The sequence below is a fragment of the Fundulus heteroclitus genome, chromosome 21, assembly GCF_011125445.2.
Source record: "Fundulus heteroclitus isolate FHET01 chromosome 21, MU-UCD_Fhet_4.1, whole genome shotgun sequence".
In the NCBI taxonomy this organism is placed as follows: Eukaryota; Metazoa; Chordata; class Actinopteri; order Cyprinodontiformes; family Fundulidae; genus Fundulus; species Fundulus heteroclitus.
This window is the reverse complement of record NC_046381.1, coordinates 12,139,995-12,153,862: the sequence shown is the minus strand read 5'-3', so window position 1 is coordinate 12,153,862 and position 13,868 is coordinate 12,139,995. Positions and strand designations below refer to the sequence as shown.

Sequence of the window (13,868 nt, the reverse complement as noted above, 5' to 3'; positions counted from 1 at the left end):
CCTTCAGTAAGGCGCACTTAAGAAATTGACTTGCAACTAAATTAAGTGTGCTAACGCAATCGGAGTCCTTATTTCCACAGAGAGGGTAATAGATTTTCTCTTTTCATTTGCAGAGCTCATTAGTGACAGCTTGATTGATTCCTACCCTCCTGCTATGGAGATGAAAGATGTTGTGCTGTTACTGGCTCATTTCAACTTGAAGCTTCCAGATTTTTTTCTGTAAAACGTATACAATCAATTCAGCCCAGTTTAGGTGTATATTGTTTCTCTTTTCGAACAGCGGGTCATAATTAGTTTTTGCATTTGTTTAACTAATTTGCTGTAAATGCATTTAAAGCAAGATAAAACTGAACCTCCCAAAAACCCAGTTTCCACATTCACATGCCTCTGATGACAACTTTAGATAATTTTAGAACAAAATAATTTTAACTTATCAGTGACACTCTTTTGCTGTGTTGTAAAAACGTCATTACAAGGACACTGGAAGTATCAAAAATGAAATGGCTTCTAGTGTCAGTCATTCAGAAGTCAAATAATCTTTCTATTACTCATCACTCGTCTCGTTCATTATGTTGTAATTTTTGCCTTTATACCTTAAATGGGAAAATCGTTACAATTTAGAAGTGAGAACAAAGGTTATAAATGTAGATCTAGAAAATGGTTTCCCAGTATAGTGCAATGTGTAGTAAAGGGGTGGAGAGTGTGAAGGTGGGATAAACAGGTGTTAACTTAATCATTACAAAGACAAAAAACAGCAGAAAACCTTGTTTGATTCATTCAGAAATCCAGCGTTAACAGAATTTAATGTTGTCAAGCATAAATGTTTACCTTCTGCTATATGTGTCTTGTCTTTTTTGTGCTTTTTGTGCAAGAGGTTTTTTGATATCTCAAACTGTATCCTGTAATACGGTAAAGTATGAGATGTGTTTTTTTCCCTCCCACCTTCCTTTTTTTGTGGCCTCTATTTTTCCACACAGTAATGCCAGCGCCATGTGGGCACCGTGTAAGGCGGTTCCTTGGCAGCAAGGCCTCAGTAAATCGTCTCCCCCTGAAATGTTTGTGATGTTTTGTGATAGCGGTTGTACTGAAACAGCAATTTCCCTCTGGGATTATTAAAGTATTTCTGATTCTGATTCTGAAATGGCTTTTTCTTTGAAGGGGTAGATATTACACCTTTTCAGTTCTCAGAGAAACATAAAGCAGCTGTTTAGCAGTTTTGTTTACCTGCTCATTTAAATGTTAAAGATGACATAATTTTTTTATGAAAATTGATACATTTAAAGATAATTGTCTGATAAATTACACCTATGGGCTAATGGTACAGGTTTGGATTCTTAACCTACAGGAATAAAGGGTTAGAGATGGATTTGATGAGAAAATGTTTATTTCAGTCATTGGATACATGAGAATTGACTTAAATTTCCCCCTAAAAGACCTGAGACTTGACTTCGACTTGAAAAAGACTTCTACATATCTCTATCTATTAGTGTGGTGCATCAGTGCATCTTTCAGTAAATCCCACGGAAGGTGTTTGTGAAGAACACCAGGGCAGACGAGAACGGGCCCGGTTTCATCCATCACACCTGTCATCTTATCAAAGATCCTCAGTGATCATTTGAAGCTAGGCTGCTCTAAAAACTAATGGTCTATGCGTTGGAAACATTTTTTAAGTTCCAACATTGTTTCCTGCAGAACTGCTGCATCACTTGTTACTTCTGTTGGGGGGGAAAAAAAGCATATATATGAACCCACTGCTACAGGTTAGCGCCACTGAGCATGCCCCTGCAGTACAGTATATACTATTGCAGGCCTTCCAGTTTACACCAGAGGAATAAAGTAAAATATGCTGTAAGTTCAGTTGCTGTGGAGTGAGAAAGAAGGAAGCTGTTTGTTGAAGACTCCAAGTGGGAGTTAGGTGTGAGTGTCTTTCTCTTTCTCTAATGACTCGTACCATTAAATAACCAACGCAGTGCTGTCAATTTGGTACACACGCATCCAGGACCAATACAGCGTGTTTTTTTTATTTAGTTTTTCCTGAATAAATGCAGATTTCTGTTGTGCAGAACTAAGTGAGCAGTGCCAAGTTCTGTAACGTAACTTAAAAAAGTGACAAATAAAACAACAAATCAGAGGACTCCCAGGTACCACTAAACCAGGGGCCTGCAACCTTTACAGTCTAAAGAGCCATTTTGCCTCCGGTCCACTTGAATTAAACTAGTTCAAAGCTGCAAATGTTGCCTGGCCTTTTAAAAAAAGACAAGTTATAATTTTTTATAAAGATCTACTGTAGGAAATATGTTATCATCATTAAAGAAACACACTTTCATGTCTATTTTGAGGTTTAAAAAAAGAGGATGGATGGGATGTTGATATTTGTGGATAATGATGTAAAAAAATATAGTCTCCAACATAATGAAAAAATATTGATTTAAAATTAAATATTACTGGCACTTTTAGCATCATTCTGTTGTAAAAATTAAAAGAAATTATTCCAAGAAAAACAACTGCTCAAACCTGCATTTATTATCATTATTACATTTAAATACCATAATAAAAATATATTTTGTAGCCAAAGTTATTAAGAGCCACTGTGGAAGGTCCAAAGAGCCACTTGCGGCTCCAGAGCCACAGGTTGCAGACCCCTGCACTAAACTCTGTTATTTAGGAAGATTAAGGTTACTCACAAAATACAGCGTAGAAACATGGAGAAAAATCACCTGACGTCCAATTGGCTACCTATAGCATACAATCAGGGTTGTCACAATACAAAAATTTAAAATTTGATACTGATACGAAGTAAAATACACAACAGTCAATACCATTCTGGAAACCACTGCAACAGTTTTTTCAAAGTACAGAGTCTTTCATCTTTTTGTGTTATTTGTTAGTCTATGAATTTAGTTGTTTCTCTTGTTTCAGTCAGATCCTTATTTTCCAGCTTTCCTGTCTTCAGTTAAGTTAGTGAGTTTATTTTGTCAGTCTGTTTATGTATTGTGGTTTTGTATAATTTTTAGATTGTTTTCTTCCTTTCTTTGTCATTTCTCCTTCTGCTCATTACCATTATGCCATTTACTTGAACTATTACTCTCACCTGCCTTTCCCTCTGCTTCCTCCCCTGTTTAACCTGTCATTTTCCTCTCCCTCCTCGCCGAGTCCTTTGTTATGCTACCCCTGTGTCTTGTCAGCTTCTGGTTCAGTTTCTGGTCTTCGTCTTCTTGGACAACCCTGCCTGTTAGTTCATCTACTTGTATTTAATAAATTATTTACTTGAAAGATGCATCTTCCACGCTCTTTTGTGCACTTTGGTCCTGCTACGTCTACACCAAACCTGACACCCGTTTTTCTAACATGTTTGGACTTAATGTGACATCGCTTTAACAATACAAAAAAAAAAACTAGGTAATATAACCAGACAATTAAAACTGAAGATAATGCTTGTGTACATGTTTAATACTATTGTACAAAATTCTATTTTATGGTGTGGGATAAATTAGGATACCTCTCATATATTGCCTTTTTAGATTCAGTCTAAAAACCTCATTAGAACCTCATTACTTAACATTCTGAAGAAGGCTTGGTGCTCTCCTGACTGTTGAAGCGAGATTGAACACAATGGTTAAATCAAAACAGCTGTTTGAGGCCCTCAGAAAGAAGACTGCAACAGGCTTTAAGTTTGGTGACAGACTTATGGGTGGAAAGAAATTGAAATCAGCCGTTCCACTATACTTAAAATAACCTACAAGCGGGGGACATTCAAAACAACGACCAACATGGTTAGTTGTGACCAACCAAGCAAGTTTCCCCAGAAAGCAGCCTGCAGGATCCTTAAAAAAACTCTAAACAAAGCCTAAAATTTTATTTCAGAACCTACAGCAGGCTCTTGCTGATGTTAATACAAAAATGCATTCCTGCACAATCAGTGAGACATTGCACAAGTTTGCATTGTATGAGAGAGGACACATTTGCTTGCTAAGAAAAACAGGAAAGCCCTACTGAAGTTTGTCAGAGACTTCTGGTGTAATCTTCTCTGGACAGAAGAACAGAGGCAATGTTTGGCGTGAACCAGATGCAGTACTTCAGGGAAAGAACTTCATACCTTAATGAGGGTGCTTTGATGTTGTAGCAGGACCTGGCCAGCTCACCATCATGAAATCCACCATGAATTCGACCGCGCATCAGAGGGTGCTTGAGAAGAATCTGAGACCATGTGTAAATAGATATAAAGCTGCAGCAGAAGTGGACCTGGCAACACGAAAATTAACGTATATTCACCAAGGACTGTCTGAGAATTAAAAATGAAAACGGGGCAAACTTTCCTCAGGCTGATGTCAGAGACTGGTAGATGGGTACAAGAAGTTGGTATTATTTCAATTCAATTTTATTTTATTTAAATAGCGCCAAATCATGAAACATGTCATCTCAAGGCACTTTACAAAGTCAAGTTAAATCATATTAAACAGATTGGGTCAGATTAAGACTATTTCAGACTAAGACTAACTCTTAGTAAGTAAGGTGTTCTAAACTTTTTTTTAACTTGAAATCTATTGTTGTGGATGTTTTTTGTGTAATGATTGACATAAGGTTATTTTTTTTAAGTGAAATATAATCACTTTTTAATCCAGAAATATGTTTAGAAATACAATTAGAGATTAAAAATGCGGGCCTTTCCTAGAACTGAATGGTGTCTTATATTTAATGTGATACAGGCAGAATACAGCATTTAAAAATGAACAACAAACTATCAGAAAATATTAACAATTCATTTATTATACAAGTAGAGGTCTTGAAGTTTGCTCTTTTCTACGGCAGCGGCTGTCTTGACTAGGGGAGTCAAACTCTTTGCAACTCAGATGCATCAGATTCAACCTCAAAATCTACCAGAAGTCCTTCATCATTCATAATGTCTAGTAATATCTGGCGATAAGCTCAGTTTTTGGTACTTTGTTTGATGTCATGGACCCATGTATAAGATATTATCAGAACTATGAGAGATTTTGTGCGTTTCAGCTAACCCAAAGTCCCAGCAGTGCTGCGACAGACGGCCCCGCCGCGGTTAAAGAAATCGTCACAAATGCAGCCGCCTCTGTCCGTCTCCTCCACGGCTGCTTGTCTTTGCCCGCTTCACCGCTCTCGCCTCGTTTCCTCAGCCATAAACAGTCGATCAGATCCTTTCTCTGTCCCTCCTTCTTCCCTGTGAGGCTTAGCTTGCGCTCAATGACTTGCACGTCAAAGACCCCCCCCCCCCGTCCACCCCACAGTGTAAATATGATAGCAGCCAGAACAACGTTACGCTGCTATATTTATGACCAGCCCTCTTTCTCACACTGCTCTGCAATGTCTGTGAGGGAAGCTATTTGGAATGCATTGTTTTCCTGAAGCTGTTTATTTTTCCTTAGAAGGCCACGTGTTACTTAGGAGTAGCGCCAGTCAATTGGACTCGGGGGGCTTAGCTCAGCATATTAACACTGGGAATTTATGCCCTCTGAGTGCTTTGCACCAAGAAAAGTAAAGGTTCGTAATTCTAATAACTGCACTTGATTTAGACCCATCAACGGCGTTTTTAAGTTGAAAGAGAGCATTTACAACAAACCTTGAAAAAGTATTCAAAGCCCCTAGAACCTTTCCACTCCTCCTTCGGCAGCTGGGGAAAAATTGTAGTGAAGACGCAAAAACAAAAAGCACAAGAGCAGCAACGGTATTTGCACAAACACATTCAATTCTCTCTGCTCTCTGCACCCAAGAACTTGTTTAATGTTTAGTTCTGCGCTGTGGAGACGTAGAGATTAACTCGGATCAACAAGATGGGGTCTGCGCGCCGGATCTGGAGCGTTGCCTCATGGATATACGGGGAAAACTGTGCAGGACCCACTGTGTTCTGGTTTCCTTTGCTTTGACACTGGTCACTCTAGTTCCCTTAAGCTCCATCCGGGGACGGCAATTGGAGACTACTATCCAGTAGTCATAATTGCCCAGGTAGATTCCTACAAATATCTTGGATTGCAAATTGACAATAAATTATCGTGGATTGCTCAGGTTTTGGTGTCAGTCAGAGTCACGCTGCTCTTTTACCGTACTGTAATAGAAAGCATTTTTAGGTACGGCATTTCTGCCTGGTTTGGTAACCTGTCTGTCATAATGGAGGCCAAACTTACTTGTCTCACTCAAAGAGCAATAAAGTCGATGAGAGTCAAGCAGCACCCCTCACTTCAGACCATCTTCAGTGAAACAAAAACCAGACAGGCCCAGAAAATCATCTCAGCTGATGTTCTTTATTCAGAGTAACAGCTTCTTCCTTCAGGTTGACGTCTTAGAGTCCGTGCTTGTAGACTGAGAACTTTTTTGTTCGGCTTCTTATTAAAGCAATAAACAATATCAAACAGTAAATGGTGGAAGTAGGCGATGGTATCCAAAATTTTAAACTAGACTGAGACGCTTCTTTTATGTATTCATTTTTCTTGTAGTGAATTCTTTATAGAAGGGTCTTTATACATTTTTTATTTTTCCATTTTTTATGTGTGAATGTACTGTGACAGCCATGGTTTGGACCATGCAGCAGCCAGAGTCTGTACCCAAGACAAATCTTGTTTTGGACAATAAAGCTCATCATCATATTCACACGTGGAAATTTTTTTGTCTCTTTAAACCGGGCTCTATGCGCATCTTTCAGAAAGATTTGCCCCTGGGGACCTAGTGGAGCTCACTTAATTTGTCATTACCTGGTCGTGCCGAAAGTGGCATGAGTTTCCTTGTTTTATCTGACTCCCATGAAGTCAAGTCTGTGCACTGCCGGCTTGAGCTGCAAGAATCTATTGCTTTGCATTATGTAATACGTGGTGTTGCTGGTGTGAGCACTATGCAACCTTGTGGTGGGGTATTAAATAAAAGATATATGAAATTATCTCGCTGCCCGGCTGTGGCCGGTAAGCTTTGACCTTGGTGTCTGATTTAAACCACTAGTGTAGCTCTGGCGGTACGCTTAGGCTCACTGTCCTGCTGGATAACCCTGTGTTTTAAAAACACAGATGCAAATACAGGCCACACAGAGATGGATATAATTTGCTAGTTTGGTAACTTCTCAAGGCAAATGGGAGCACTCTGTTATATTTAGGGCTATCGAGGCGAAGTGAGTTGAATAGTGATTTAGTGCGCACTTTTTAAGCATTACATTGGGCATTGGTTTCCTTCTAGTTAACAGTGATGTATTAGTTTGTGTTGGTCTACCACATAAAATCCCAACCAAATGTGTTGAAGATTGTGGTTGTAAGGGAAATTAAACATTTTTTTTTTTACATTATTCAGTACTCTTGGCGTATTTTAGTTGCTTAAAAGTTTTCTTCTTCTTGTATCTCTTTTTTTTCAGCGCCATCGCCTCTTACGACCAGATGGGAACAGGAAACGTCTTTGACCCACCTGCCTTCCTTCGTTCTGTGGGGTTCTTCCTCGGAGTGCTCATTGGCTCCTTCCTCCTCGGATTCATATTCACAGTAATAACAGCCCTCATATCCTTTCATCCTCTTCTCTGCCCTCCACCCCAGTCTCAATTATCACCTCGGCATCCGCTGCAGTAAATCCACTTCCTCAGCTCTGTAGCTGCCCCCCCCCGTCCCCCACCTCCTCCTCCCCCTAACAAACCCGTGCTGCACCCCTTCATCAGCAAAAAAGCAACAGGATGGGATCTAAAGTGCTGCTGTGGGTTTGACGGTCTCAGAGATGTCGTCAATCACACAAAAGCGAGTGATGAAATTTCGACTGGTTGTCCGGCGTCTTTTTCTCTCTCTCTCTCTCTCTCTCTCTCTCTCTCTCTCTCTCTCTCTCTCTCTCTCTCTCTCTCTCTCTGATCTTTAGCTAATTAGACTTTAGAGTGAAAAATGAGGAGGTGTCAAGCGGGGGAGCTCAGTTCCGACGTGCAGGGACTGATCTTTGGGCGCAGGCAACCCACAAATTGAGCGTTTTATTAAAATTTTTGCTGACGCCGGCCATAGCAACAAACTGCTCCCTTCATGCTCTCTGTGCAGACAGAGGGTCCTTAAAGACTGCTTATGGCGAACGTGGTCATTAACACAGCCGCATGTTTGTTTGTTTGTTTGTTTTTTTTCATGCTAGGAGGCATCATGGGGGAAATAAGCGACCGGCATCTTATTGCTGTCTCCATAACAGAGATGTAAACAATCTGGGATGCATTTGAAAAAACATACATAAGAAGATCCTCTTCACTCGGCTGTGTTACCTTTACAGAGCCGGGGGAAGCTTTTCTTTGTCAGCAGCGCATTAATTGCTGCAGCCACAGTCACTTAAAGGCCCTCATTACCGTCAGCTTCCCACCTTCTCTGTGTCTGCTCTCCGTATGTTACTTATTCTCATAGACTCTCACAGTTGTATTTTATTTTTATCCCCGTGCCTCACTCTAAACTGACAATGCTGTTCTGTTTTCCTCATTCACACTCAGCTCTGACATGCAAGATAAACTGTGTTCAGAAAGGGGGAGAGCAGGATAATGTAAAAGCGTGTTCCTCGAGCTTCTGCTAGCTTTAATTTTGTTTCTAGTGACGTGACAAGTGTTGTTCTGGTGAAAGAAAATCCTCACTGAGTTGAAGATATGAATCTAGGCAGCTGCAATCAGAACTTTTTTTTTTTTTCGAGTTGTTGGGCAGAAATTATGGCTTTATCTCATTTGCAAATGAAGAGCTGGGAGAAGTAATTTATGCATGTATGAACGTTGGATTTTGGAAAACTGAGAAGTTATATCAAATGAGTTTTAAGACATTCACCATGAAGCATTAAAAGTGATCGGACATCAGAATGTAGAGCCATTCACATGTGTTTGCTCCCAGGATGAAAAAGAGTAAAAGGCCTTTAAATTCTGCAGCAAAAACAAATTTTTGGAATAAATGCTATTCTTTACATCCTTTCAACAAGGATGATGTGTATATATATATATATATATATATATATATATATATATATATATATATATATATATATATATATATATATATATATATATATATATGGATCCTTCCTCTCTCTTGTTTTATTGTGCTTGGTGAGAGACCTATCTCATTTACTATCGGAAACAAACTTTTTAGTTAAATGAAAATCATTTTTAACTCAAATCTCTCAGGGGGTTGTATGATTTTAGGGTTAGTTGTAATGTGGTTGTAATGTACACTGTCTTATACGTTTATATCAATACCTGCAAAAATCATGAAAGACAAATATAAGTAAACTTAACTTTTTACCTGATTAAACAAACTGAATTAATTTGTTAATTATTCACAATTTAATGCTTATTTTTTAGAAATGGATCAGAACCAATCAAGAACAGTGCTTTTATTTTAATAGATGCTGAAAATTAGGTCAAAACATAGACATATAGCTACCTGTAGTACGAATTTATACACCACCAGTCAAACGTTTGGGCTCACCTTCTCATTCCATGGTTTGTTTTTATTTTTATTACCACCTCAAGGAACTTCTTCAAGACAGCTGGAAAACCATCTCAGGTGACTAACCTCATGAAGTTCATCCAGAGAAGGCCAGTAGAGACCAAAGCAGTAATCAGAACAAAGGGGGGTATTTAGAAAAAGCTAGAATATGCGAGACGTTTTTAGTTATTTCACAATTTTGTGTTTGATGCAATATTCTACATACTTCTGAGTAGGACTGAGCGATGTGGCCTGCAGTTCACCTCGATAAGTGGACGATAACGCTAACAGGGCATACAGATTGGAAATAAAATTATATTAACCTCTGGGCTGCTCCTGTGGTCAGCGTTATGCAAAGATAACTTTGTTAAAATGCACATTCACCGACTGCCAGGTGCAGCTTGTGCCTAAAACACAGCACTCACATCCATCTATTGAGCTTGGCACCTTTAACCGTGCTTGTGCCGTTGTCAGTAGTAATAGCGACGAGGGCCTCTTCCTTGATGTCCCATAAAGACAACATCGGGCTTAAACCTTGTCCATCCATCTCCTGGTATCGGCTGGAAAAAACGCCATCTCTAGCACTATGGTGCGCAGTCTCCATTTGTCGTTGATGTAATGCACAGTCAGATTATCATACGGATCCATCGTTCGACTGGACCAGAGATCAGATGTGGCTGCAGCGTCCTTAAGAGCTGGTACTCCTCTTCCTCCTCGACCAGCTCTGCCGCCGCCGCCGCTTCAACGTTTGAAGATTCCTCCATCTTCTCAACCTCGCCGTCTCTTTCACTTCTTGTTTCAGACTGGATGGGGTGGAGTCACGTGACTATAGGCCGTACACGTAGCGCAGCGTCTCACAGGGACACAAGCATAGCTATAGCAATTAAAAAAAAATAAAAATGTAAACGCCAAATATACCGACATGGTTTTCGGTTTATCGCCCAGGCCTACCTTTGAGTGGTCATTTTTATGTCTTCACCATGTGCCTTATGAAAATAAGGAAAAGCCATTGAATGATAAAGATGAGTCCAAACTTTTGACTGGTAGTGTCCTGTTTTTAAAAAGCCCTTCATTTCTGAATTGCTACAATTTGAGTAAATTAAAAATGGTAAACAGTCCAAAAAGCCCTAACTTATATTTGTAATTTGCCAAAGTAGCTTAATCTCACAAAAAATACATTTAGTATAATCTATCTTCAGTATGAGACTCTTTATTTGTGGTTAGTGCAAAAAAAGAAAGGGGGGAAAAAACTTTTTTGAATTTTTGTGAATATCTGTTAGTTCTATATGAGCAAAAACCAGCACTGGCTCTGAAGCAAACTCTTCACACTTCTAATGGCTTGTTTTCATAAAGACCTGACAGAGAGTAAAAATTCAGAGGGCATTAGTTAAGCTCGTCAACTCTTTTCTGCTCTCTGGACTTTGAACGCATCAGACTGTGCGCCAACAGGAAACCAAAAATAGAAAATATGTTAGACCCAAACTTGCTTATCTCTGCCTTCTGTGTGAAAACCAAACACATACAGTGGCTGGCCAAGAAGCCGGAGGGTATGTGGGAAAGTGATGTAGGGAGGGAAAGAGGGGGGAAAAAATGTACTCAGGCTTAGTTGTTATGGCAGGTCTCCAGGCTTACTGCATTGGCTTGTTATTTGTAGGTACAGCACTGCAGTAATTCGCAGCCTCCCCCGTCTGCTGCATTGGAATCAAACATACCCAAATGTGTACTGTGGTTGCACCGGCAACCTTGGTTTATTGGAAAAGATGTATAAAAAAAAAAAACTGCATGATGATCTGCTTGTCAATCTTTAACTCTCTGTCCACCTCACCAAACTCACCCGGCTGCATGAGAACCCTCTGCTGGAAACATCGATCTTCTTCCTGCTGTCCTGGAGCAGCTTCCTCTCGGCGGAAGCCTGCGGACTTTCAGGTGAGCACGCTTCTGGGCCCGTGTGTGGTTTTGAGTATCTGCCGTCGTATCGGAAAGCCTTGCCGGGTCACTCTGAACGCAAATCCTTCCAGCGTTCCTCTGCCGTCACCAACTCCCCCCCCACACACCTCCAGGCATCGCTCCTGAGCCGCACGCTCCAGCTCGCTCGCCGCCCCTCAGTATCAGTCACGCAGGCGGCTGTTGGCTTGGCATGTTGCGCCGCGGCCGCGTCAAGAGCGATCTGACAGCTCACACGCAACCGAGATTTAGAAACGTTGCCAACTTTGTACGTCTCCAATCCAAAACAGATTCTGTTCTCTGCACGCTGGCCCCGTTTTGTTACATACAGTCGCCTGCAAAAGCGTTCATACGCATTCAAGCCAATTAGTCAAATTACAACCGAGGACTTTAATGCATTGTCGAGGGGTTTCCTGTGATAGACTAAAGCACAGCAGTGCAGAGCTGCACCCAGTTTCTAATCAGACACCTGCTCCTTGTTCAGTAACCAACTCCCCAGCTTAAATGTCTGCCAGTTAGTTATTCCGTCCTGTTGTTCCCGCCGGCCCGGGTAATCACGGCCCTCGAAGGAAAAGCATGCACGGTTTTCCCGTTTTTTATCTTTTCGCCAACAGAAATCTGCAGAAGCTCAAAAGAACCACGTCTTGCTTCAGTCACGGCTGCATGTCCTTCGGGGTTGTCGCTCTGGAAAACTGGAGTTCACGTCCAGTCCTCTTCGTTTTAGATCAGAGCGTCTGAAAACAGCAATTTTTCAAGTCTCACCACAGTTTGCTTTAGTTCTGCATCCTGAATGGGCCATTCTAACATATGAAGATGCTTTGGCCTGAAGCCTACCACTGCTCTGGCTTTATGATTAGGGTGGTTTCCCCGCTGGAGGGTGAACCTCCACCCCAGTCTCAAGTCTCTTGCAGCCTCTAAGAGGTTTTATCGCTGGATTCCCTTTTATTTAACAGGTTCAAGAAACACAACCCCACAGCATGATGCTGCCATAACTTTCTTTCACTATGAGAATGCAGTTTTCCACTACACATAGCATTTTACAAGCTTCTACCTGTTTACTTTTGGCTTCCTTTCACCAAAGGTGTTATTTTTCATCCTCTATCATAAAGATATGAGTGAATCACTAACGCTGGCACCAACCGGTCCTCCCCGCTGTCGGTGTATGTGGGCAGCCGCGTGTTGGTAGATTTGCCGCTGTCCCTTACTCTTTCTGTTTTCAAAGCTTGGGCTGTTGTTGTATTTTTAACCATATTCCGCTTTCATCTTCTCCACAGTTTTATTCCTGACCGGTCTGTCGTGTTCCTTGGTCTGTATGATGCCGTTTGCTCACTAAAAAAAAACAAAAAAAAAAAAAAACTCCTAGCTCCTCAAAAACAGCTGGATTTACACTGAGATTATATAACCTACAGCTGCACTCTATCTATTAAGTGGGTGACTTGTGCGCGTTGTGCAAATGCATTTGTCTTTCTTATTTTTTTGCTCAGTAATAGTAAATGTAATTATCTAACAGCATTTTTTTTTATCTGACAGCAAAAGCAGGTTTTCCTCAAAATCTAGTCTTATGTGAGACATTATTTACAACATAGGGGCAATTTTTAATGTTCTGATTATAACTGGATGCTCCCTTTAAATCTCTAGTAAAAAACTCTTGCCTTTGCTGCCTGATGTCTCGCTCTGCTCAGACCACAGTGATTCGGCCTTTGAATATTAATCCAGTATTCATATTCAGCAAACAGTGTAGTGTTGCTGTTCCTCCTGCCTTGGCTTCAGCAGAGGGATTCCACTCAATCAGCTGACAAGCTCTCTCTTGCTTGGCAGTAGTCTCTGTGGCCCGTTGGAGGAAGAGAATATGCTTTTTAATGAAATTGCTTGACCTCCATCTACTTGGTCCTGTTTATGAAGTGAACCGTCCTGCATGCTGCCCAGTGGGGCACACACACACACACACACACACACACACACACCACAGAAACACACACACCAAGCCAGTTGTTCTCATACTGGCTTAATTGTTTCTATTTAGAAAAAACAAAAACAGAACCAGAACTGTTGTTAACACTGATACTAAAACAATATGCTGGGTTATAAAATTGGTTATTTATACAGTGCTGTGAATAGTTGTTTGCAGATTTCTTTTACTTTATTTTCTTTACTTTTTCTGCCATCATTTAGTGTTTTCAGGTTATCAAAGCATACATATTAGATAAATTGGGTAAATGAAAATGTTCAGATCATGAATTGATGTATTAGTAGGGGGGGCAAAGTAAACCTGTCCATAAGTCAACATATACCTGATCTTACCACATTTTTTTCTGGGATTTAAATCCTCTTTCAACAACCCCACCTACCTCCTGCTGGATCTGTGGAAACAGGAAGCAACTTAACTAGAACCTGCGTGACAACGTGAGGGAGGCAGAAAGATCCCAAAGAGCAACGCGTAGGGCCCTGGTCTAAGATTTAAGAACAGATGAGAAAAGGTTACTGACATGTATGAGTAAG

The 13,868-nt window shown here is 40.6% G+C and overlaps 1 protein-coding gene across 1 annotated transcript in view; it reads left to right on the top strand.

Moving 5' to 3' along the window:
• LOC105918123 (sodium/hydrogen exchanger 9) overlaps positions 1–13,868 on the top strand; it is a 116,206-nt gene that overhangs the window by 32,297 nt on the left and 70,041 nt on the right. Inside the window, exons 7-8 of the mRNA XM_012853136.3 lie at positions 7,361–7,499; positions 11,246–11,351. Of these exons, the coding sequence (XP_012708590.2) occupies positions 7,361–7,499; positions 11,246–11,351 (245 nt within the window). The remainder of the gene's footprint in view (positions 1–7,360; positions 7,500–11,245; positions 11,352–13,868) is intronic.